Raw genomic sequence first — 27041 nt, 5'->3', positions numbered from 1 at the left:
AGGTTACCATATTACAAGGAAGCACTGAAATCATATTCTATAATGAAGCAGTTACCATCTCTTCAGAGACACACAGTGACCAATGGCTTTCAGTGTTAAAAGTTCCGTAACTGCTACACATTGAACTGAATTGTATTGAAAAGTTTCTCTTTTCACTCTAATAAATATTTAAAATACTATTTCAAAAGAAGGGTCTTTTGAAAATGTTACCGGTAGAACAGGCTACAGAAGTATCTACTGCAGGCCTCCCTTAAGAGCCTGAAATGTTGGAGCTTTTTTTGGCCTTCTGTAATTCATTACTGCTGAAGTATATCTGAATAGAGGATCTGCCAATCCTTAATCCATTTCTTTCTCTTTTAGATACTCCCTGGACACATACAGGCTGCATCAGAAGTCATACTTGTCTAGCAAAAGTAAATGCAATCTCTCTACCTCAAAACTTGCAAACAAAGCAAAACCAGTAATAAATATTAGAAATATTAAGCTTAATTAAATCATAAGATCAGAATGTCTATGCAACAGAGATTGTGGTAGATCACTTAGTGCTGCTCAGACTTCCCTTAGTTGTCTGCAGCTGAAAAAAATCAATGTTAATTAGTCATAGTTCTGTGGTCAAAGTAAGACATGTCTGGGACTTCCATCAGAGTAAGACTGCCCTTCACAGGAATTGTCAGTTAGATTCTTTTAAAGTATGCCTGGTGTCACTGGAGGTGCACAATAAAAAACAAAGTGATGCATTCTAGTGGAGCAGAAATTAATCTGTATTCTTATTGTTATAAGTAGCAGGCAGTTGCAGTGCTGTAGATTTGTGTGTATATACTGGTGATCAATAAGAAATTAAACTTCTTGATTTCACTGGGCATAAATTTTCAATTACACTAGGAAACATAGTTCTTCCGCTTTAAATAAATCTTGGAAAAAAAAGATACTGATGTGTTTCTTCAGCAGGAGGGATTGTATTCTCCGTATACAGTTCCAGTAGCTGTAAGTATTAAACCAGCTCATCAGACTACTCTGCATGCTCTTCCATCCCTGTATCTGGGCTTCTTGATGGTAGAGCTGCTGGAAGGGCAGCATTTTGAAGAAATTTCCTAGTGCAAACTGACAATTTGGCCTTGAGATGAAGAAAAAGACAWGAGTGATTTAGAGTCATAGCCTAGCCACAGTAATACATATAGGCTTTTCTAAATGTGCAGTCTGGTAATTTGTTCAGATCTTCTTGCTGATTTCTTAGCGGATTGGTTGCAAATCCAGTGATCTTTTTGCTAGGACACTGGCACTTTCTGTTTCATGTTTTAAGCACTCTGTATTTAAAACAAATGGATTTTTAAATAAGCGACCAGGTAGCCACACATTCCATGAAAAACAGTATGGGAGATTCAGGGAATGTCGTAGCTGTGCAAAAATGTTTATATTTGAAGGGAAACTAACAAGACAAGTACTGATTTACTTGCACTACTATCTGTTATTAATCAATTATTAAAAAGTTGTATGTTTTTATATCTAGACTATGGTAAATCTTTTCATTTGTTTCAAATATTGAAATTCTTCTAAAGAAACTTCCTCATTGAAGTCCTGAGATGAAGTAGTGGAGGAGGTCTTTAACTTACACATTTCAGACTGCAAAACATTATATTCCTTGATGACGCATACTGAGCAAATATGAAGCTTTATATTAAAATAGTTTTATGCTTTACATGACTAGGGAAAATAGCCAAATAATTAGTAAAACTACCGGATTCAGATATATAAAACCAACCAAACTGAACATTCATTGACTCTCTCCCATGATTATACTTTTTTTGGTAACAAACATGATCCCCTTAAAAAGCTATGTACGTTTGTTTAAATGTTTTTTCTATCACTACTAGATAAAACAAAATAGCCTTAAACCTTTTTTAATGAGGCTTAACAAATCTACAGTATAGAATGTTCTGCATGTGAAGTATTAAAGGCTTTTGTCTTCAGTCTGTATGTTTGTGAGATTGCTCAGCATTTCCTTAAAAGCACTAAAAGAATTGCAGGATTAAATCACGGAATAACAGTATTGGGCCCATAATGTTTGACTATGTTACTTTCGGATGATGGAGAGTTTGTAACAAGTTGGTCAGAACTGTAGAGTAATCATTTGCAAACAGATGGTACTCTTCTATTACCGAAATAGCCTTATCATCATCAGATTAACTTAGATTCAGAAAAAAACAGCAAGACCAAGTACCAGAACAGTGCTTTTCAGATCCTAATTCTAACAATCAAGCATGTATTATATAAATTATATGTACATTCCAGCAGAAGCTTCAGCAAACATTTCTCGCTTCTTTGTGCAAAATTCTAAACATAAAGAAAATTTTATATAGCATGTCTATATAAAACATTTATCCTCTGCGGTTCATAAAGGTAATCTTTAAAATTTAAAAAGAGAGATGAATTTCTGCACCTTGCGAAAAGCATTCCTTGTATCCTTGTAGTTCTGGCTTAGACTGTTTACAAGATCCATTATGAATCGCCAGGTCATGTAATTTTGAATTTCTCTGTGTAACGAAACAACAATAATAAGCTGGTAATAAGTTCTTGAAGCATACTGGAAATAAAATGCAAATAAGAAGAATACCTGTGATACCTACCTGGGAGTATATTTATTAAGAATAGACTTCAGCCTAATAAGGTATTCTGGGTCATAAACAACCACGTGTTCTGTATTCTCAACATAAATTTCCACAGTTGACATTATAGCATTTATGAATTTTGACCAGTTGAATACCTGGAAAAGCAATGTGCATTACTGTATGGTTAATCATAAAGAAACAATCATTAGCCATTTTTTCCAGTCTGATATGTTTGAATGAAACAAATACTCTGCCTTTAGTTTTCCTGATAGTTTCAATACCTGTGAATGGAGTTATCATGATAATAACTAACCTTCTTTGCTCTAAGATCCTATGAAAACAGAGATGGTATTTAGCAGAAAGGTTCCAGACATTGCTTTCAGAGTAACACAATTAAAAATGTTACAATCCTTTCCTTTAGCCAGGAAGAGCAGAAATGTTATTTTAAGCAGAATTTCAGTTGCCTTTTTGCTAGAGATTTTTAAATCAAAGCATGACTCAAGCCTGATTTTCATTACGCTATGGCTCCATAGCTATGCGGCAATAAGAAATTCTTGGTGTACATGAGAATCCATTCTGAAGCATATGGTAAGGGCTTGTTCTGAAGTACATGGAAGTACATAAAAGGATTTATTTCAGTAGGCTTTTAAAAATGCACACTAAATCTGCTCTCTGTGGTGAAGTTTCCACTGCATGCCATATTACTAGACACTGGAAAAGAAACTGATTTGATAGCATCTCAGTCTGCAGTGTGCTGTGACAGGTAAAACTCAGGCGAAGAATAGCTTTCTCTTTGGTTTTCTTTCTCTTTGGTCCTAAACCTCCAGTTTCTTTATGCTAGTATGCACCTTTGCAGAAGCCCATGTAACTTGTATGTACCAGTACATATTAAAACTATTTTCTGTTAAGTTTTTATTTGTTAGTGTCTACCTAGTCTGAACAGAACATTATTTTAATGCATGGCCACTCTCAACTGGAATTTTTTACAAGTTTTGTGCTACGGAAAAGAATTTCTCTGTGATAATTCTTTGGTTAATACTATGTGTCTCAGAAAATAGGTGGGTAAAAGGACTGAGAGGAGAACACAGAATCATTCTCTTGCTTCTTGACTAAGACAGTGTAGCATGTGGTCACTAGTAGGCCATACAGCACTGGAATTTGACCTGTACAGCTATGCTGTAAATGGGGGAAAAGGCTAGACTGAGTGCAGCCACATGACTGTTCCTCCTCATATAACGCAAAGCACCAAAGTAATATTAAATGGGAGTTATATCCTACCCCCTCCCCAAGAAGTTTGCATTTGCAGGTGGTGGCAATCTGAGTATTTACACAAGTTTTAAATGTGTTACTTGTCTTGCTCTGCATGGTACCAGCTGAGACAGATCATTCAGCTTGGAGTACTGATACTGTGTTACATACTGCTCCAGCAGTTTCTTCATTCACTTTTAAAGTGAGTGACACTGATGTTATGGCTGGTTCTATGTACATTGCTTTTAATTCTCCATATTTTCCCACAGTCTCCTAATCCATGGCCACARGGGGAAAGCCTCTGTGGGCCACAGTATCACTGAGAAAATGATTTAGAACAGAAACTAAAAATCATCAGGGATGATGTCAAAACTCTAGAACTACTCAGTACTTCAACCAGATCAGGTAGGTATTCTTTTTTAAGTAAAGAAAAGGAAGGTGTTATGTTTTAAAAAAGCAGATCATCTTTGTAGTTTATTTGAAGAAAGAAAATTTTGTTAATTTAAAAACTTTGTATTATGCCTGTTAGTTTAAAAAGTATTGGTGATTTTTCACAGTATGTATCTTCTGAGAAGAAAGCTTTGTTGGGAGAGGTAACACCTTTCATCAGACAAACCTTTGGAGCTGGGGAAAGCAGACAAGCTTTCAGGCATCCAGTCTTTTCAGGTTTGAAAGAGAAGCAGCAATCTTCTAGCTAAGTTTAGGAATAATTACTGTTCTATCCTTAGAACCATTACAACAACACTACTAACTCCCATCATGTGTCTTTTAAGCATTTTTGAGATAAGTTTAGAGCAGATGATTATTGCTGATCTGCAGCACTCTCCAGGAACTAAAAATAACCAGGGCAATACTGGTTTTTGAGAAAGAGAAGTTTGTTTCTGACATTATGAGTGCATTGTGACATTATGATTGTAATGATAATTGTTCGATAAGATCTATGGAGAAGGTAAATTATAAAATGAGGAATTGGGTAAAGTAGGCAGAATAGAACTTTCATATATTTAAGGTTGAAGATTTTAAAGTCAATAAAATGGCAGTGATAATGAAACTGTGGTAAGAATAATAAAATTTCATAGTACCTTACTGGCCTCAAAAGACTCAGCAATACAGTCCTGCCAGTCAGACCGCAGTGTTTGTCATGTGACAAATAAGTTAACCTGCTTATATGCAAGATACTGAAATAGAAGTTGTTTATGATAAAAATACCCATGTCTAGCAAGACATGATCTGTTACTGAAGAGGCACACCCATGTTATCAAATCTCTGGATGTTCTTTAGCTGGACTTTATGGTACCACGAATTAAAGGTTATAGCCTGTAAACAGTACATGGCTTAGGGTAAAAGGAAAAGCAGAGCTGAAACATCAAGTGGGAGGGAAAGGGGGAATGTTCTTGTTTCATGGACTCCTTTCTGCTTGCTTTGGGAGGCTGTCCTACAGATGGAATGATGGAAAAACAGGACTTTGTTCTGAATCTGCAGCTCTGGGTAAACAGAGAGGCCCTAAATTGTTAAATTACAGCATATTTGAATAAGTCAGCTGCAGACTCAACTTTTGTCCTGGGCCTGCTGGATCTTCTGTAAAGCATACTGCTGTGTAATACATTTTAGAAAGGGGATTTCTTTGAATTTTGCAAATAGTACTGTCTGGATTTCCAGCAAGGATTAAGTGTGCCCAAGTGTTCAGCACCCTGAATCCATTAGGATAGGTCAAGCTCTTAGTATTTATTTTTTTCCTTTCTCCTTTTCCATATCTTTACATTGAAGCAGAGGGGCAAGATCTGCYTTCGAGTAAAGACAAGTGGTACAGAAGCACAGTATTCATGTAATACACTGTACTCTTCAGGTATTCTGTTTAATTTCAAATGTGTCTAAATCCAAGAAAAAAAGTCTTTAAAGTATATCCATTTGTCAGACTTCATAGTTTAATCTGATCAGCCATACATCAGAGTTCAAAATAGCAGATTATTGATCACTCACCTTATGATTAATTTCCACTGAGAAGTTGTTTTGGAGTTGTGCCAGTGTCATTTTATTGTACAGCAGAATTGGATCATTTCTGTCTTCAGCTTTTGTTGTTGCCTATCAAAATTGAACATTAGAAAATTACTATGTACATGGAGTCAGATACCAAGAACTTTGGTAAGTGGAAGTAAAAAGCAAAAAACGTTTCTAGTTTGATACATTACTGTGTGAAGTTCCCATAAATGTGAAGCTTTTTGCACATATATGCCTGCACAGCATTTTATAAACACGCAAATAAAAAGATAAATTAAATGAACTAAATTTCTGATAATAATATGGAGCTTTACTTTTTGATTTGTTTTTTGTTAAAGCAGCAATAGTGCAGGCAACACAGGAACATTAATTGGAACATAGACACATAGCACTCAAAGGACTAGTTAAAGTTAGCCTTGTAGAAGCTGTTACCAATAGGTAAAATTAACATAAGAATGTGCATGGAATGTTCATGGGATGATGCAAGGTGCAAAATCCTAAGAGAAGGGAATAAAGGAGATGTATGTATGGAGTATAGGGCGGCGTGTGTGCTGTGACAGGAATGTAATGTGAACATTCTGGTCAGGATGCAAGTGCTTTCTAGTATGTACCTACTGGAACCACTGTATAGAAAGAGGGTCATAACTGAAATAAGCTTTGTTTCAGTCTAGGGATTGCAGTTTTGCACCAATGTGTTGTGAAGAATGTGCATACATTAATACCTTTCTTACAGACAATATATCCAGCTAACTGCCAGCAAACTGGTACTGTAGTGGTACTTTGTAAGACAAGTTTAACATTGGAATCTCCAGACAGCACAGAAGTCTCTGGGATTACAGTGTGGACAATACAGAGATACTGAGAACAGAGAAAACACAGGGTCTAATGGTAACTTCTGCATCCAAATTACTCCCTTGGTCTCTAAATATTGTCTTGAATATGTTTCTGTTCTTTCCTTCAAACATCAGTGTGTCCTCTGCTAAGATGCTTTTGCAGGTGTCTGACATACATTCTTGATCCCCTTTCATACCGTTGTTCTTATGTGGAAGTGCCTTGTGTACCTCCACACAGCATCAGCACTAAAACTGCCCCTCCCTTTTTACCTTGSCAGGTTTTGATAGCAAGGAGAGGAAATGCAGGCACCCAAATGACTATGGGAAAAGACGGCTTTTGTAATCCAGGAGAGTAATTCATGGGAGGATCCATACCAATACTGCCTGCCCCCTGCCTGGGATACTCCCAATTGGCTTGTCAAGAGCAAGAATAGTAAATTTCACCCATTCCGTCTGTGTTGAAAAAGGAGAAGCCGCTGCTCTCCTTCTGACTCCTTTTGTCCATCCTTTTTAAAACCAGATTTCTCTTCCACTCCCTCTTTCCTAATCTTCTTTCTAATCACATTGCATTAAATATTTTTCTCTGTATTTTCTTTACAAATTCCTGTGAGCATGAGGCCATCCCTCTTCCAGTAACATTCAGACTGGTGCTGAATTTTCAAGCTTTGGTGAAAGAGGTTAAAAAACTAACAGGCAACAGCAGCTTACCCATCACCAACTGTAGCCTTTACCAGCAGCAACTGCTGTAGAAGAATTTCAGTTGCAGTCTCCTTTTTTAATTCCCTTCAAATCTTTCTCCAATAAATCTCTTTTATTTTAATTGTTTTCCATCTCTGATCTAGGTCTACAGGTGTATTTCTCAGGAAAATGTGAAGATAATCAGATGGTTATGATTTATATAAATGGGAAGAAGTCTCCCTCTACCAAACACATGTGATTACTGTCAGTATAACTTGAAAAATAACTGAAGCTAGGAGATTTGTATTTTGATTGTTTTACAGTCATACTCAAATTCAGGCAGGTACTTCTGAAATGTTTAATGATTATAGGCTCTGTTTTTGCTCATGAATGTTTGAATTTCCATTTGTTTTTCTCCATGCATTTTTAAATGCTAGCTATTTCTCCAAGGCATACTTTGAGAACAGTGTTTGATTAAAAATGCACTTGGAACAATCAGTAGTGTGGAACAGCTTGTATGGGACAAAGATTACTTTGTGTTGTAAGGCAGGCCAAGGGTTGGGAATCTACTGCTCTGACAATCAAACTGCAGAAGTAGAGAAAAGGAGAAAGAGAAAAGAGGCCCCCAAAGTGTCTTGCAGAACACTTTCTAAAACAGACTGCAGAGAACCAAGTCTGTCTCTCTCTTGCTCTTTCTTTTTCCTCTTGAAGAACATCAGTGCACAGGTTAGGATAATGCATTTTGCTGCTTGGAAGACAGCTAACTCAAGTATTTTCCYGTGCTCATTAGAAAGCATCTCTTTTTTTTGTGTTCCTTTTAGGTGCGCCAGACTCCACACATTTTTGATCAGCATTTGGCTCCACAAAATAACATTAGCAAGTAACTTAAATCAGTTAGTTTACAACTAGCTTTCTTAGATATTAAGAAGGAAGTCAGTTATTTAAAGGATACTTTTAAAATGTTTTTCTTACATTGGCAATCTCTTTCTCCAGATCCATAACTCTTTTCATTTCTTCAGAAATTTTGCTCTCATTGAAAGGAATATTTCTTTCTTGGAGGATTAGTTTAGCTACAGAAATCATGAAATCAACATAGGCAGAACATGCCTGCAAGAAAGAATACATATAATTTAAAGACAAAACTCTTCGAAGTATTGTGTACCTTGATTTCCTTGAAGATACCATCATTTTTATGCCCTATTTTTCTTCACTCCTTTCTTAGATTTGTAGTAGTTTATTCTGAAATACTATTTTATCACAAATGGAAATTAACTTTGAAAATTCTCTCATGGAAAACTGTTCTATGAACTATTGTTCAAAGCTAAATATTGTCAACCACTACGCTGTGTTTTCATTATTTAAAATGAGACATTTGGACATACATATTTAAAYTATCACCAATGTTTTGCTAGCTGACTTTAATTGCAACTTCCAAAAATACTACTTCTAAAGAGCAGTGTTCCCAGAAACATAAAACGAAGAGAAATGCGGATGGAATTGTGTTGTATCAGCATTGTGGGAAAATTAACTCCCAGAAGCAGTGCAACTCCTCTATTGCTCCTTGGCGTATTTAGAAATCATTTTTCTGTAACTAGATTTCATATATCTAAATATCCTGTAGGTAGTATTCTATATATTAAATTTAATATATCTGAATTTACCAAGGATAGGAATAGAAATACAGAAGTGTATTCTTTTAAATGTTACACTGTAAAATATCTACAGATCTCTCACTGTATTTTACAGGTCTCTCACTGTATTTTAAAGAATTTAATATTGTTGTAATGCCTCTGATAATCCACAGTCCATCTTCAATAGAAATGCTGTTTTCAGTATGCTTTTTAAATGCAAATAATATATTAGATTTTATGCAAAACAGATTAATCTGCTAAATCAATTACAAAAAAAATGTATTATTAAAGGATGCACGTAATCAACTTTATTAAAAGAAATATTTTGGTATGTTCAGGTTCTAAGGCAATAGGACCCATCCCCTATAATGAATGATATATTTATACAACCATACTGTAACTACCTCCATTGCCACGGCTCACTTGTCAGGCTCTCCTGCCTGCCAGCAGTGCCGTGCTGTAACAGGCTGTGTGCACTGGAAACCTCTGAGCAGCTCATGAAAAGTACTGACAGCTGACTTCAAAAAGAAAGGTGGCTCACAGCATCCCACAGGACTAAACTCTCAGTGTTATTTTTAATCCAGATAGGTTATTTTACCAGAGAGAAGAGGCTATGAAATCCCCGACTGCTAGAACGAGGAGTCACAAAAGAGAGTGCCTACCAGGACTACAAATACCATTTTAAGTATCCAAATCAGTAAACAGTTTTTAAAAAATTCAATACAGACATGACTGAAAACCAGTAAGTCAACAGAGATCTTCAGATATCATTAATGAACTTTATTTTTGGCCTAATATGAAGATCATTGCAAGGTCAATTAGCAGACAAAGAATAAAGTCAGCTAATTTCAGATGGACTCTGTAAATACTTCTGGATATGTTAATGGAAGCTTAGATGTCAGAATAACTCCTGCATAAGCTCAAGCGTGATAGCTCTKACAAGAGAAGATGATTGTTAAAAACCTGTTTTTTCACAAATTCCATTTGTAGTTTTATGGTGAGAAGTCCTGACAAAGCCAGAGATTAAAGTGCAGGAGGCAGCGATCTTGTTTGCTACATAGAGCTCAAAGAGTAGAATGACACAGCAAGAAACAGAGCCAAGAAGAGGCTGCTATCAGAGTGCAACAACTGAAGGGAGGAATACTTCTCTCTTGAAGTATTCATGCTTGTAAGAATAGTATGAGTCTGCCTTCCAGTGATGAATCTTTGTTTYTAAAAATACCATGTCCTCTACTTTCCACTAGTAGAAAGTAGTATAATACTTTCTGGTAGGTCAGAAGATTAGAGCAGAAATCCTCTTTTTGTGTTGTAGAGGATGTAGTAAGAGGGGAAGAAATCATGATACAGGTTCCCTGTGAGCAGGCTCCTAGAGGCTGTTGTGATATGTAATAATAAATTATCTGAACAGTTAATTTGTGAATGATTGTTGTTGCTACCATATCATCTGTAATTAAATGTAATCAGTTTTAATTAGAGCATTAACCGTTAGCAGTTCATGTCAGCAAAATAGCTACAAAACCAAAATGTTCTGTATGCTTTCTTATCACTTCTGCATCTAGTTAGAAGGTAGAAAACTGACTAATTGAAAGCATGGTTTCAGCTACTACTAATTCTAATTCTTCCAGCTACTACTACATGACTTCAGCAAGTACATATACTTAAGCCCTCAAGGACTTAAACCGTATCTCTGACTAGCAATGAGGGCTACACCATGTCAGTGCTAAAAAATTAATGAAAATATGTATGAATAATAAACATAAATACATACAAAATTTTAGGTATCTGAAATGTTCTATATGACATCATATACTTTAGCTGCTGCGTTTTGATTTAGAAATTGATTTTAGGGGACTGTGATCTTTTCAGATCTCTTATGCAGAAAAGTCTGATCTTTTGTTTTGAATGGTTCTCTTTGTCTTTTTTCCTTTCTAAGCCTATTAGTGATAAAAATCATTTCCCAGTATGATCAGGTTGTATCTTCCTACTTATTAAGTTAACTCTAATAAATAAATAAAATTTAGTGGATCAGTTCACTCTGGCGATGCCTTCCCATTCTAGGGGAAACATAGTATGAGAGCCGCAATAAATGCGTAGTGCCTRGACTCCACTGACATAGGTTCTTGCACACTTACCGTGGGTTAGAGTTAGGTGCATTCTTGCGTACTTACTGTGTTAGAGCTTGTTTGCAATCTGTGACATACTCTTTTCTCATCTATAGATCAGTCATGTTTAAATGTTTGTCATTATCAATTTCTCTACTCCCATTTCCCCTAATTCTCCCAGTGATTTTTCCCAATGGTAGTATGAGAATCTCTTGGGGAAGGACTGATCCTTTGAGTGTCATCTTTGCATATTTCTGAGAATATGCCTGCCTTGAAAATACAGATGAAAGCTTTTAAATTATAGTTAGTGATATGTAACTCTATCTTACCTCTTTGTATGCACCAGTGCATTCATAGTAGTCACGAGAAGGCAGGCCAAGTCCAGGCTGATCGATCTATAAATTCAAGTAAGAATTAAAACATGCTTAGAGAGAAAATGGCATGGCACTGTACTATTCTTTTGTCAATTACAGGTCGCTGATGTTTCACTCTTGCAAGATTATCTTCTGCTTATTGCTGGCTGACCAAAAGGGATTTTCTGTTCCATCCTCTTGGCCTCCTTTAATTCTTTTCACTCTCGTTATACTTTTTTTCTTTTTTTAGTCTTTTCTTCTGTTAGTGAACAATGCGCACTGTGTATTACAGTGCTAAAATACTGGATGTACAGAAGACAAAACAGTCCGCAGACAAGCAAGGTAGTTACTGTATCTTTGAAATTCATACATGCAAATTAGTGAAGGATCTGTCCACCCATCTACATGAAAGATTAGCTCATCACAGCTCTTGCAGCAGCTGCATCTCAAGAGTAGCTGGTGAAGATTAACCACCTGCAATACTGTCTTCCTTGGGATTTTCCATCATCAGAGATCACCTTAGGTTTACAGGCAGAGCACTCTAGACATACTCCTTACACAAATGTCCTCAGCCACTTTCATATCTGTGCGAGCTGACTGCAGGTCCCATTAATAATTTGGCATTCGAACACATTGAAAAGCCCCTTTCTTGGGGGCTTTTGGCCATATAGTCCATGTTCTCAGTAATGGAGATTTCTTCTTGGTGCACAGAAATTAGCTTCATGTTTGTTTCCTTCCATGCACTTATAAGTAGATCATGTCTGTCTTCTGTCCAGTGTACATACGTATTGTGTCTGTATGTCTCTATATGTCTCAGTTATTCTAACCTTATTGAGAAAACAATRTATGAGTGCCAAGAATAAAGATACTTATCCTGAGAATGGATAGTACACTGTAAACCTGATAATTAACTTTGAAAACTACAGAGATTCATAAATTCATCTACTAATGGCTAACTAGTAAAATTCAGCTCAATAATTTTTCTTCTGGTTGCTATTTGTATTTGTGATTCTAGTTACTTTGCTGCACTTTTATGATCAATAAGGCTATGCCACCCAGGGAGACTTACATGAATGATGTGTGTTGTGGAATTTTTATCATCTGTGCCAACAAAAAAATTAATAAGGACCTTTTTCCCGTATCTAGAGTTTAGCTGTGCAATAGCTGTCTCAGCTGTCCATGTGGTACCTAGGCAAATGAAAGATGTACTTAGTCTCTATTTTTGGTAAACAATGAAAAATAGAGTAATTTAGAAATTTTAACTGAAAAGTAAACACAGATCAACTTACCATAGGAAGACTCCCAGTTATCTGTTGCTACAGGCCAGTCAGATACATTTGATAGTAAACTGATTAAAGGCATTCCACCTCTGCTATCAATGGTAGCTTTTGGAAAAAATAAAATGAGTTACCAGAACATTTTAAAGCATAGAAATAATGCAATACTATTATGAGTTTAGAATACTGAAGCTGAGAAATCTGTTTTCACTATCAGCATAATAGGATCATGCTCCATGTATGATTATACTTTATCATTTAATTTTTAAAATATGTTTAAGTCATTACTGCAAACAATTTATGCAAATCCTTGGGACAGTGACATTGAAGAACTGTTGTATTTTGACTCAGCAAAAAGCTTGAAATAATAGCTTTGAGAAGTACTAACTAGCACTGCTAAATGTTTTACTGTTCCTCTTTCTACTGGCAGCATGTAGCTCAAATTGTTGGAATAAATTATCTTCGATGTCTTTCCAGAAGTTTGGTATTCCAGTTGTTTTCCTCTTCCCTGATAATTTCTACAAAAGACATCAACTCAAAAGAAATTTAACTGAAAAGATTTGAATTAAAATATCTGCAGCAATCGGAGAATTGAAATAATGTAATCTCACGTAAAATATCAAAATTAAAATAAGAGATGCATTACTGTTTGACATTTAACTCTACAAAAATGGTATGTTTTAATTTTCAGGAAGGAGGGTAAGAATTTCCTTTCTATCTTCTGTGGAATTTCTGTGGAATTGCCACAGAAACTAGGAGGATATAGGTACTGCTGACTGTGGAGGATGTGAATCTTTGGATGATATTTACATAGCCTATGTGCAATAAATTCAGGAGGAACTTACTTTCATTTATACATGATCTGTATAGAGTTTTTGCCTTCTGCACTGCTGTTATATCACTATTGTTTGGTTTGTCCAGGACATCTGAAATAACACAGAGAACAGTATATGTTAATATCTGATCTATATTGGAAAGGTACTGAAGAAACCATAGAGGATATCCATTCCTAAGGACCAGGGGGTGGAGGATCACTGCTGCCTGTCCATCTCAGATTTCAGGCAAGCTTCTGCATTCAGAAGCTGAGGGGAAAGAGCTCTGGAGATGACATGCCCAAATATCTGAATTGTAAGGAATTGCTGTGAATAGCCTCATCTGGAGCCTCTGCTTGAGCACTCCACTCCCTGCTTGTTGGCCCAGGAGCAGCAGTTAAGATCCCCCCTTGCCCACAGTCCTTGCCTGAGCTGCACTGTAGTTAAGCTGGACTTGGCCTTGTACCATGCTGGGCCTGAGCTTGCCTTGCTGACTTGCTTGCGGCCCTACAGCATCACTGTGGACTTGCACGGTTAACACCGGACTACTGGCTGAACCTGGCCACCATCCCCAGACCTGCTCTGCTCTTCTGCTTTGGGTCCTGTAGGGCTGAGTCCCTTGTCTGTGAGGCCTCTTCTCTTCTCTGCCTTGCTGTCACCTTCAGCTTCTGGCTCACTGCCCCTTGTGGGGCAGGTCACTCTTGCCACTCCTTTATAATTGATTTGCTCCACAGAAACAGAAGCCTAAGGAACATCTTGACATCCATGAATTGCAAACCTGGCAAAACCAGAAGCTATACAGAATAGATAAAAGGTATTTACTCTGGAGAGAATGATTTGGAGACTGCTTCATAAATATAAACTCAGGAACTTCTTTGTGTTTTTTTCATCTTAAAAAGGGGAGTATGGAAGATTTGACCTTACTACATTCTGTAGAAAAGTCTATGATGTGTCTAGTTAGAAAATTGCTCGCCTGCCTTCTGGCATGTAGCTGATAGAATACAGGTGTACAGGACATAGGGCCACCATAGAGCAACCTCCAGCATTTCAGCTGACTTGGACACAGGCAGATCTCTTTCTTCTTCACCTAGTTTGGCTGCTGTTGTTAGTTCATGAGGGTAATGTGGATTTCAGCAGCTAAAATATGCAGGTGAGCACATGGAATTCAGATATCAAGAAGGTCCTAACAAGAGCATGTCTTCCAGGCAAACAGTTTGTGGTGGATTTATCCTGAATTGAATACCAAGAAACTGAAAGCAGCAGTATTTTAAGCTTTGCTAGATACACATCTTGTTAGGATTACATGTAAGCCAAAGAAGAAACTTTATATAGTCCACAAATGTAAACCCCACTGACCTTTTAAAACTACTTCTAGTTCGTCTCTTAAAATGTCAAAGTTACTATAACGGGAGCTGGTTTCTGGAATGATATTCCTCTTTAGCCATCCTCCACAGGCATATTGGTAGAAATCTTTACAAGGCTCTGCAGTGATGTCCATATTCTCAATAATTCGGGCTGCTGTAATACAAGACAAATCAATACATGAAAAATCTTTAAAGGAGATAAAAGAATACATTTTTTGCTCTGAGCAGGGAAGTAATAAATACACTTTAGTTTAGAATAGGCTCAAGCCTATTTTAGTATTTCAGGCTTAGCAAAGTACTACTCAGTGAACAACAAAATATTTTACTTCCAGTAACTTTTATCTTTTTCTGTTGCCTGTTTACTGAAGAATAAACTGACTCTAATGTTCCCAATCGTCATTCTGAGCATTAACTAGGTTTTTAAGTAAAATGTAAAATGTAACTATCAGAAATTCCTGGAGAGCAGACTTATTTGAGTGCCTGCACAGGTAAAGTTCTCACCACACCTTGTTGTACAAGGCTTAATGTAAGACCACAGCATGATGTCACAAACTGCAGCCATTTTATGTAAAGGAGAAAAAAATAGCAACAAACAAAATACCGCATTATTCTTTGTATATGTTTTCCAGGGATATATCTATCATCCAACATATTTCATTTAGGGGCATTGTGAAATACTCATAGGACCCATATCAGAAGGAATGAAGGGCCATCTGGCTACCCTCCCTGCTCTTGAAGAAAACAAGGAAAAAGGCAGGATGTTTGGGCTTTTAAGTGGAGAACAATTTCCACAAGAAGGATCAAGTGTAATAGGATAGTTACACTACTTGATACAACCTATAAAAGAGTAAGATCAGAGCCTCTAGTGAAGAAGGAGCAGGCCTAAGAGTACAAGCTAAGTTAGATATTTTCCACTGAGGTGAATCTCCTGCTAAAATATTGATGGTAATTTAGTTGTCATTCTTGGGAATTCGTATGGAATGGATGAGGCATCATAAGAATGAAGGAGAATTAACATGGCACCTGTCTTTCAAAAGGAGGAAAGGAAAAGCCAGGAAATTATGGACAGCTCAGATGAACTTCAGTTCCTGGAAAGGTCCTGTATCAAGTAGTCAAGCAGTTATTAACAACTCAGAAGAAAGCAAGGCAATATGAGTTCGCTGAGCTATGTCATGTTGATGTAATTATCTTCTCAGGGTACAAGACTTGCAGAGGAGCTGGAAGTCCTTACAGGAGAAGGAGCTGATGACAGAGATCAAAATCTATGAGGAGTTTAAGTCTCTCACACAGTATTCTTATACAGTCACCTAACATTGTTTTGTACAAGATTGGTATGTGATACTGGAAAATACAGTCTTACTGTTGTCTGTACTAAGGGGATAAACATAATCAGAGAACAGATACTAGTTCTATCTCAAAATGCAAGGATCTGTTCAGTCTTACTCCACATGGATCTGCTGTGGCCTAGCACCTGGATGATGCAGTAAGCGTACTCTCTGCTAAATCTGCTGGTGACAAGAAACTGGGACAGAAACTGCAGATCCTGTTGCAGGATGGGATTAAAACCTAGTATTTTCATGACTAATTGGAGATACAGTCTGAAAAAAACAGTAGAAATAAATATGAAGTATTATGAAGAAATATGAAGTAGTATGTAATATGAATATTACATGTAAATACAGAATAGAGAGGGACGACTTACGGTGCAGCAGAAGACTCAAGATTACAGTGAATTGCAAATTGAATATAAAGCAGTAGTGTTGTACCTGCAGAAAATACAAACCTCATTCTGGAAAATAAAAACAGTAATATCACTTCCAGCACAAATACTCATTTGCTCTACTAAGCATAGGTAAAAGCCACCTTTCCAAGGGTACTGCAAACTGAATACTTCATCAAAAATGTGGGGCAAATAAAAATCAGGCACTTAAGAGTAAACAGAGGTCTAGAACATTAGGAAAGATTAGGAAATTGTGAATGAACTGAGTTGTTTAATCTAAAGAAGAGAAAACAAAGGAAAACAGGAGAATAGTTTCCCAACACAAGTCTTCCACAAAGAACAGTCCAATTTGGTCCAGGTCTACATTCAGCAAGTAGCAGTGGTCTTTCACTTCAGCACACAATAACCTGATGATGTAGATTAATAATTAAAAATCTTTTTAAATATAAGGATAGTAGAGCTGTAGAAACAGGTTATCTCCAGACTGTAGAGTCTTCAGTACTGGCAGCCTCTGTAAACAGGTGAGATAAATACTGCATTGGTATAGTTAACTCTGCTTGAGTAGGAGGATGAAGTAGATGTTTTTTGTAGTCTCTTCCAACTCTGCAGTGTTTCGATTCCATAAAGATTTGGGATTATGGGGCAAGGAACAACTACAATCTGAAACTGTAGAGACAATATCTGAAAAGGGGGAAAAGGATATTAGAAATAGAGAAATAGTCACTAAAAATGAAAAACTAAAATACATTCAATCTGAAGGAGCTTTTAAAGCAGAACTGTGCAAATGACGTGTTTTACAGATTGCTAGGATTGAGATGATTGACATTYTTTTTCTATCATCTTAAGGCTAACTATGATTAGAAGTATTACAGAAGATACAAAAAAAGCAAGCTATATGATTCATTTACATTTTATCCTAGAAACCATTTAATACATAATCCGCAGTAAATAGTCTAGAACAGACATTTAGAAACTACTTTCAATTAGTGGTATAAGTGGAATGCTGGGAGCAAAAACAGACCATGTGAACTGATGCATGCTGGAGCTGGTATTCTGTGCTCTGGAAATTGCACATAGCAAAACCGAACAAAAACACCCACCCACAACACCATCCCCGCCCTATTATTCCCCATGTACAATATGTGTATTGTGCAGAGGTGAACCCAAGTCAGAATACTTGCAGCAGACAAATCTGTGAATTGCTTTCAATCTAGACACTACAATTAAGTAATATAATGTATTTTAAGTAATAATTAAATATGTTGGCTCAGCTGAATCAAATATTTCAGCAATTAATGATGATGATGTATTATTGAAGTTCTTGTCAGGAAAGTTTTCCTATGTTTTTCTGTTACAATTGCATACCATTTGCATTCTCTCACTAATACTAGAGTAGTTATTGTCTCTTCTACATTTGATTTTCTGGACCTACTCTGCATTTTCTCTTAGAACTGGTACTGCTTCTTGGTATCCCTATTGACCCTATTAAAGTGGCTAGTTAGAGACCTCATAGTCATTGACTAATGTTGACACGAGATTCTCAAGCAAAATCTTTTCTTGATGACCATTTCCCAGCTGCTGTTATTAAACCTTCTGCCCTTTTTCTTTTTTGTATTCTTAAATCATTAGTTTTTTCGAGGTTTTCTCCACTAGTGTTCTAGCACCAAGTCTCTCAGGGAAGGGAGAGATGCCAAGAGCCAAGCAATAGCTAGTTACATGTCTGAATTTCCCTGAATCCTGAGCATCCTTCCCGTTTTTCAAACATTATTTTTAGTAAATGGTGAGACTTGTGATTACAAGTGTTCATTCCTCCCACATGGGCGAGTTAAATATTTATAGTTATTTCCCCAGTACTTTCAATATTTTCCATGTCTGTTGCTCTGGCAGAAATGAGATGTGTAGGCAAGCTGTAGTATTTATGTTTACTTGCTTTTTATTTTCTGTTTTTCTTGGAATCTTCAGTTTGCTTAGGAAAGTTACATTTGAGGCCAACATCTGATGGTTTTACAATGTTCCAGTGCTTGGAAGATGGAAAAAAACATGAACTGAATACATTTTCAATTTTAGGCTGCCTAAGCAGACACGACAAGCAGCATTAAGAAATACCATGTAAATAGGTGCAATGTCTAGCACCTGATTCTTTTCTTGCTGAAGTCAATGGCAGGCTGACTTCAATGCCAACAGCCAAAAACTGTGGGATTCAGTCATGTTTTCACCAATCATGTTTTTTCCAAGTGTGGCACTTTTTCATTTTTTTTAAAAAAAGTTCTTGAGAAATCCAAGCATCCAGCTCTACCATCATGTCTGTTAGAGCAACGGGTTTACTTTTGCCTGTAAACTCAGAAAAGAGGCAATGGGCACAAACTGAAATACAAAAAATCCATTTAAACATAAGAAAAAAATTTCTACTCTGAGAGTGGTCAAACACTGACACAGGTTGTCCAGAGAGGTTGTGGAGTCTGCATCTTTGTAGATAATTAAAACTCAACTGGACACAGCCCTGAGCAACCTGCTGCAGGTGACCCTGCCTGAGCAGGGGCACTGCACTAGATTATCTCCAGAGGTGCCTTCCAGTCCCAACTATTGTGTGATTCTGTAAACTCTGGTATCTTGATCTTTATCTATCTAGTTTGTCTTACTACATTTAAGGGAAGGTAAATGTTTTCAGTGGTTCATTTTATTTGTGTCCTAGCTCCAGCTATTTGCTGTAACACAGGTAGTTTGGTAATTATTATCACTCCTCTGTTTTAAGGGTATACTTATGGGTCCCTCTGCTAGGCTAGAGCAGCACTGAAAGGGCAACATTGTCCCTTGGATTATTTTGGCATGTGTTAGTGCATCAACAACGATTCTAATAGCCAGGGCTGGCCATCACAACTGACTTGGTCAGTGCGGTACGCCAGCTCTGTCATAAAATAACAATAGCATGGAAGAATCTTATGATGCCAAGAAAAGATGGTTCTTATCCATTGTCATTTTTGCAGAAAAACAGGCAAAAATCCACATCTTCTGTACATGTGGCAAATTACTAACAATCTATGTGATCTCAAACCTTGTTTTAACCTTGGAATCAGGTTGTTTTATTTTTAGTCAGCATCTGTGCACCTTTGCTTACTACCATAATACAAAAACAATTATCATAGCATTTCTGTTTTTAAAGCCTAGACTAGGTAATATTAATTAGAATATATGCAGATCAAATGTTAATAAAAACTTCAAGTATTGTGAACATATGAGAGTTCAGTCATGGAAACTGCAGTCACACTTAGGTCTTCAGAACATATGTATTAGGTATTCTTAACAGTGTAATCTGCACATGTGGACCTCAAGTTTTTCTCTCAAGACAGCCATCCATTACCTAGCTGATAGCATGGGTATATTAAAAATCAGTGAAATGTGATTTTTGTTACCAGCCGAGCCCTGAAGCACACAGCTTGGTGCCAAGCACATGAATTGCTCCTTTGAAGTTAATAGAACCAGACAAGCTGTTCAGAATCCTGAACATGCTCTAATACCTGATGCCCAAAGAAGCTTCATGATATGTTCCTGTCTGTATACACTGAGACGTTTTTGCTCTGGAAATAATCAGTGTGAGACTGATGAATATTTTGATATTTTAATTRCAATATCAAGTGATTCATACCTGTACAAATGCAGATAGAGCATGGTATAGTTTTCATTATTTTTCCACATTGCTTTGATGAACAAGCTTCTTTTTTAGTTGTTGTTTATTGAGTTTCCTAGCTATGTAGAATGTAGAGCCTTGTCACAATTACTATTAATGATTAATTTTTTTGTAGTAATCATAATTCTGAGTTGTTGCTTTTAATAGCTTACAAATAAAGTAATACAAGCTGATAAAACAACCAGTGACCTGGGGAGGATATGGGAGGGGAGAAAAAAAAGTGCTTACCTAGGTGAAATTAGTATGAGAGATACTGAAATTCCCTATTCTCAACAGTTTGTCCTATTTAAGTTTAAGTCAGTGTATGCAATGCTGAAATGTAAAAATTACATAGTATCTTTGTATATTGCAGTACAGTACAGATTATGGTCAGAAGTAGGTTGTCCAATTTGATGACTTTGCTTTTGCATCTGTTCATATCATTTGAGGTATAGCCCCACAGCTAAAATGTAGTTAGATTAAAAATCAGACACACTGGTTCCTCTCAAAATGCTTACAGTGTGGTGTGTAAATATCAAATATTAATACCTGCTAAAATGCAAAAGCTATCTTTGTTGCATTTTTTTTTGTTCGAAACCAGAATGTGCAGTTCTTGCATATGTAGTAGCATTTACTCACAAGAATAGTTCCACTGCCTGCAGTGGATCAGGTTGCATATGTTATACAGGGACAGCAGAACATGGATTACAGAAAAGCTCTATTATGTCAATTGGCTCATTTTCCTGTAATTAGAAAACACTTCCATAGAATACATTTATAGCCGTGGGCTGCCATTTACATGTTTCGAGACAGAACTGTCACCTTTTCTCTTGAAAATGCTGTAATCAAATTAGGTATCTAATTTGATGACTTTTCAAACCACAGTATGAGCTTTCAGATGGCAGAGAAAAACCTCGGTGGTGTAACTAAGACACAGTGATTATTACCTGAAATAACTCCTAAGAGATATCTACACTATGCGGACAGCAATGTTTCAGTTATTCAGACAATGGACTGCACCAAGGCACCACTAATGAATGATTCCACTAGGAAGCATTGTAAATAGAATGGGGAAATTTAGAAGTAGATCAGGCAAAAAAGGGAAAATAAGACAGAAAGGATAAGAGAACTACAGCTGAAGGTAAAGGGAGAGATACGTAATATGGAGCTCAGCATTTCTTTAGGGCTTTTTAGTAGCTTTCTAGTAGAGTTTAGACTAGGATATAAGCAAGAATTTTTATGCAGTTATTAATAAAGTATGAAGTCAGCTTGGCAGACTGTGAAATCTGGAATTTTTCCTGGACATTAAGATCAATACTGCATCTCCTCAGACAGTAGCAAGGCACCTTTAATGGCTATCAGTGATCAAGATTTTATGACTTAGCTTTTCCAGTGACAGAGTCTCTCAGCAGCACACCATCTCCCCACTTGAATTCTGACTCAGAGGGGGAAGAGCCACCTTCTAATTCAATTAAATCATTTTCTGCAGCCAGTGGCATTCCTTGGCAAGTCTGTAATATTAAACTAGCCAGACCCTGATGACTTTGTAAGATTTCATAATACCACATTGCCAGATTTCACATTTGTAGAAATATGTTAAGAAAATTGCTTGGGTTAGCAGACCTCATGGCTCAGTTTGCCATATTTGTTTGCAGCTAGCATTACATGGTGATAATGGATAAATTTTTTTTTTAAGTATATCCATTTATAAGGTATGTATTTTCATTCTTACCTGATTTTATACAGTCTGATGTCTTGCAGACCCCATCTAAAAAGGAGACAATCATGCCCTTAATTTCTTCTGAAAGTCAATGTAGTAAATGCTACTCTAAGTTTTATTTTCGTTGACACAGTCATAATTGCATTTCACTATAGTATACAGTAAGATAAACAAAGAACCAGACCTTTCATTCAGTAAGTGAATGTTTATAGGATCGGGCTCTAAAAATACTGTGATCTTCTTCATTTTAAGGTCATTCAGTGCTAGGTGACTACCATCATGTGGAATTTTTGTAGGCATTACAGGAAAATGTTTATCACTCAATTTAGAGCTGGGCAAAATATTATTTTTATGAAAAACAAGAAACAAAAACAGTTCATGTGGACTGAAGACAGTTGCAAATTCATTTTGAATTTATGAATTCACTGCAATGAGAAGATGATTTTGGAGGAATTATATGATAATTYTGAGACATTCACGCTTCTAAACAAAATACAAGGTTCAGGAACATGAAAATGTTTCCTTTTAAAATTTTAAAAATACAACAATTTTTATTTTTAATTTCAGAACGGCATTTTCCCAWTCCATAATTGAACTACACCATAGTAAAAAGTTTTTTAAAGTAAGTACTTCAAAATAAAACAAAGAATTTAATTTCTAATGTAACGGAACGGTCTAGTTTGACCCAAAATGTAAATTACCAGCTTCTCTATATCGTATTTTGCAAAAATTACCAAAGTATTTCTGCCTGAAATGAATTACTTTCAAACATTTTGGTATGACTACTGAATCAGAAAACCTATTAGTGTGACTATACGCACTAAGAGTCTTTGCCTCAATATCCTGAAAAAGGATAGGAAAAAGGTTTTTCTTATATGGATAGGAATGTGAAGGATGCATTGTAGTTTGGTTTTCTTCAGAAGAGTGTGATATATTGTAGAGTTTGGCTCATTTTCCTGTAATTTATATATATATATATATATGTATATATATATATGAAATAGGATTACAATGGAGCAGCTACTGTCATCTGATTTTATGTACTAGGTAAGGTAAAGCATTGTATTATCAGGTGAGTAACTCTCAGCTGAACTCAGATACTTTCTATTACCTGAATGTAATGCAGCTATATATACGATGTAACATACCGTCTTTTCTCACACCTTTTAATATACTGCAACTTCAATATTATCTTTAATTCAAACAATTGGATTTTATTTGTTAAAACATTTTTGTGCAATTTCTTAAAATATTTTCATATTCAAATACATTTGTTCATTTGAAGACAGTTTAAATGTACTCACCATCATATGTTGCATACAGAACTATCATTGTGATAGCTACAATAGTTAGCAGAACCACTACAACAGCTAGCCCTATTTCCAGGGCACTCCATCGCAGTTTTTTCTTTGGTTTTGGAGTATTCATTTCAGTTATATCCATCTGGCTTTCTGACTTGCCCATAACCCAGAGTCTAAAAAGGAAAAGGGAAAATTCACTGAGGACTTCTTCAACTACACAGTAACAAAAATATTTCCTGTGTGAGAGGCTTACAAACATGAAGTGTTACTTAGTAACACTTAGAAGAATGTCAGTCATGGAATTAAAAATACACAAATACATACCACCTAAGGGTGCTTCCTTCACATGAAGAGGCCACCAAATACAAAGGGAAGGCCAACAAACGAACACCTGTTTTTAACACTCACGTAATTTAWTCTGTTACAATGGTACAGGAGTTCACAGGCAAGCAAAAGGCAAGTTTTACTGCTTGAATAAAAATTAACTTAATCTCAAAATTGCTGATCTAATGCCAAAGGTCAAAATATGCCATTGTGCTTTGCTGTCATTTTAAAAAATCATGTAAGCAATTCTTGACTATAGCTTTAAAGCTGTCACTAAAAATAAGGGAGAAAAGAACAGGCTCTGCTGAGATCCTGTCAGGTTCACAGATAATGAATCTTTACACTAATTAAAAAAAACATGTGACCAGGTCCTCTTCATTTGAGGTTAGACCAATGCAAACTAGAAGCAATCACAATACATAGATGCAGAACTGGTGGGAGTAAGAACAGACTCAGACATGCTTGCTCACAGAGTGTACATTCAATAATAGATTTTGAGATAGCATTTCTGCCATTCTATAAAGATTATTTTGGCTGCTTTTTGCAGTACTGCTGTTCTAAAATTCTTTGCCTTGTCCTTGTACACTCTCACTTGCTTAGGACCAAACCATTTCTTCTGCTAATGCAGATTCCAGTTCCTATACATATAGCAATGAGTGGAAGTTCTTGACAGTTGCAGTTCACAGCATTCACAGAGATGRAGATCCCCCTGTCCTTTTCATTCCACAGGGAAGAATATGAGTGTTCCACTGGGATGAATAATAGAAATACCTATATTGACCACACTTACAGGAAGCTCAACCAATGGTGCAGGGGTAGGTCAGGGCATTAAAGTCCTCTTGTATTCATCACATCCTTTATTTCCCACTTTCTGTAAGTAGGAATAGAAGCAGTAAGAAAGGAGCCCTTCTCAGCTGGTACGTATCATACATTCAGGTCCAAGACTGGAACTTCAGCTATTTCAAACTGGTTTTAAGTTGTGTGTTGCTAGCCTCTGTTCAGTTTTGTCTTTTCAAGTTCCTGTGGTCTTTCAGATACCTAGTCCTTGCTTTTCCTCTTCACCTTTTATTTCTATCTGATTCTCATTTCTTGGTTTCAATAAGCTCTTTCTATCTTTCATGTCTACCTTACAAGCTAGCTCCTCCACTGAAAAATACATAACTAAAGTGTGTATGTTTGCTGATGAACTCCCCTAATAGATGTCGAATAATTCAGTTTCATGGATCTCAGTAAAGAGAGATTTTGTATTTCATGAGTTTGTCTCATGCTGGCTCAGTGGATCCCTGACTCTTTCAAAGTAGTAGTATTTATCTAAATGAGAGACTATCATTATTTCAGTGTCCCTTCTCCATTTTTGTCACTGCTCTCAGGACATCAAGATGTGTTAAGCAATAGATGGTCCCAGAATCATAGGTCTTCTGTAGGTCAGGAGGCCAAGTCCTGCAAGGTCTGTCCATGCTCTATCTTTGCAAGCCTATAGGGACCATTAGACCTTTCCTGATAAGCCACTGTTTTGCTCTGAAGAGTAAGTTTTTGGTCCAGTCAGCAAGTGGTTTCTGAGAAATAAGCTTATTACATTACATTATTACATTTGAAATATCAAACAACAGATAAAAGTGAGAACTCTTTGGAGAAATTGGCCCTGCATTAACTGTGAACTAGAAAATCACAGATAATATAAAAGCAAATGAAGCATTACACCTTTCTCACTTCCAGTCATAATAAGGAGCAGAAGATCTTCACATTGACTAAATGCTGACCACTCCCCAGAATCTTCTGAAACTTGAAGCCTAATTTAAAAAGTGATGCTTGTCTTTTGACTCTGCAAGTGTCTTAAAGCACTGAAAACAGTCTATTACAGCAGCAAGAAATAGTGTACCTTTCATGTGGAGATGTGCTCCTTACAGTCAACTGAGTTTTTCTAAGCTAATCTTTCTGTTCCTGCAGGAGTGTTCCTTATATTTTAAGGCATCCCACTGACTAGTTTTTACCTCTATTTATTTGGAGAGCCTATTGTGCCTGCATTAAAGAATGCCTAGTAAAAGCTSCTTTATGTGCTAATTGCAAGCACTGCAAAAATATAAAAACAATTYAAGCAGATAAAAACTGACATATTGTGGCTTTCTTCCCTCTCTCGGAGTGCTCCTGTGATCCCTTCTACCAGCTGCTTCTAAAGCTTAGATACAACAGACAGCTATAAGTTTTTGACTTACCCTGGCCTAGGTGGCACAGCGAGTTAATTAATGCATAGCTTTTCATTTTGGAACGTGCATGTTAAAATTTTATTTGTGGCTTACCTAGTTCTGAGCCTAGTCTCTGCAGAAAAATATAGCATGTCATAAAATCACTATATAATGATATATATATGTATTATTTCACATAAATTTTATATATTTTTTTTTACTTTCACAGCGTGTATTGTATGCATGTGGATGAGCTACACCAGGACTATTTCAGCAAGAGCAAGACACAGCTGTTAGGGATGACTAACAAGTGCCACCCAGCATCACTGTGGTAAGCCGAAGTGTGGGCTACTGTCTCCTGCCGCTCCCCCCACCTTAACGAGCAGCCGGGTAGGCTGGTGAGGAGCCTGCAGCGGTGCTTGGCCGCACAGGTCTGTTCCCTGGATACGAACCAGGCGCCGTCTTCCCCGTGGTGGCCTCGAGCAGAGCCGGGGCAGCCGAGCTGGGGGCCGCGTCCGCCGCCGTTAGGTGGCGCCCTGGGTCGCGGCGGCGGGGGAATCCGCGGCGGCGCCGCGCCGCGCTCCGGCCGGGCGGGCAGGGCGCGAGCGCTGGGCTCCGGCTGCGGAGCCGCAGCGTTGGCGGTTCAGCGCCGCCGCTCCAGCGCGGCGAGGATGGCGAGGTGGCCCGGGCAGCAGGGCTGCTGCTCAAAGGAGGCGCGACCCGCGGCCGGTGTAGCACGCCGCCGCCCAGACCCAACTTCCCGGTGCCCAGAACACGCGCCTCAGGGAGCCTCGCAACTTACGGACGGAACTAATTCGGGACTGGCTGGAAGCCCCAGCGTGACGGCTGGGGCAGGAAAGCAGCTGCCGGCCCCGTCCCGCGCCACCGCCGCGCCCGTCCCGCTCCCGCCGCGCTCGCGGCCCCGCACTCACCGACTGGCGCTCGGAGCGGTCCGGCCCTGGGGCCGCCACGCACATCCCCCAGCTGCGCCGGGCGGAGGCGGCGCGGGGCGCCCCGAGCCGGCGGGGCAGCGCCGCGGAGCCCCGGGGAAGGCGGCGCGCAGACTAGGCTTGCGGGGTGCCGGGCGGCCGCCGGCGGGGCTCAGCGCCCTGCCCGCCCGCCGGCAACGGCAACGGCAGGGGCGCGGGGCGCCGGCATCGCCGGGACATCAAAGCCCGGGCGCTCCCTGCTCCCCGCGCCGGCTGCGGTGGGAGCTGGCTGCTGCTC

The 27041-nt window shown here is 37.8% G+C and overlaps 1 protein-coding gene across 2 annotated transcripts in view; it reads right to left on the bottom strand.

Annotated features, from left to right (window-relative positions):
- The window catches only part of MME (membrane metalloendopeptidase), a 52041-nt gene extending 25226 nt beyond the window's left edge, over window positions 1-26815 (bottom strand). The window contains exons 1-13 of one of the 2 annotated variants that reach the window (XM_085302863.1): window positions 26747-26815; window positions 24422-24502; window positions 23311-23480; window positions 22019-22054; window positions 14895-15056; window positions 13572-13652; window positions 12739-12834; window positions 12519-12637; window positions 11426-11491; window positions 8336-8470; window positions 5835-5936; window positions 2625-2761; window positions 2438-2531 (exon numbers count right to left, since the gene is read on the bottom strand). In XM_085302863.1, coding sequence (XP_085158989.1) covers window positions 2438-2531; window positions 2625-2761; window positions 5835-5936; window positions 8336-8470; window positions 11426-11491; window positions 12519-12637; window positions 12739-12834; window positions 13572-13652; window positions 14895-15056; window positions 22019-22054; window positions 23311-23470 — 1188 coding nt within the window. In that variant the 5' untranslated portion in view covers window positions 23471-23480; window positions 24422-24502; window positions 26747-26815. The remainder of the gene's footprint in view (window positions 1-2437; window positions 2532-2624; window positions 2762-5834; window positions 5937-8335; window positions 8471-11425; window positions 11492-12518; window positions 12638-12738; window positions 12835-13571; window positions 13653-14894; window positions 15057-22018; window positions 22055-23310; window positions 23481-24421; window positions 24503-26746) is intronic. The other variant, XM_085302864.1, reaches the window with a different exon arrangement.
- Between the last annotated feature and the right edge of the window lie 226 nt (window positions 26816-27041).

This window comes from Rhea americana, unplaced genomic scaffold, assembly GCF_003343005.1.
Source record: "Rhea americana isolate MKP2758 unplaced genomic scaffold, rheAme1 scaffold_193, whole genome shotgun sequence".
Taxonomy (NCBI): Eukaryota; Metazoa; Chordata; class Aves; order Rheiformes; family Rheidae; genus Rhea; species Rhea americana.
Note: the sequence above shows the minus strand (reverse complement) of the source record. Positions and strands in the feature narration are given on the sequence as shown.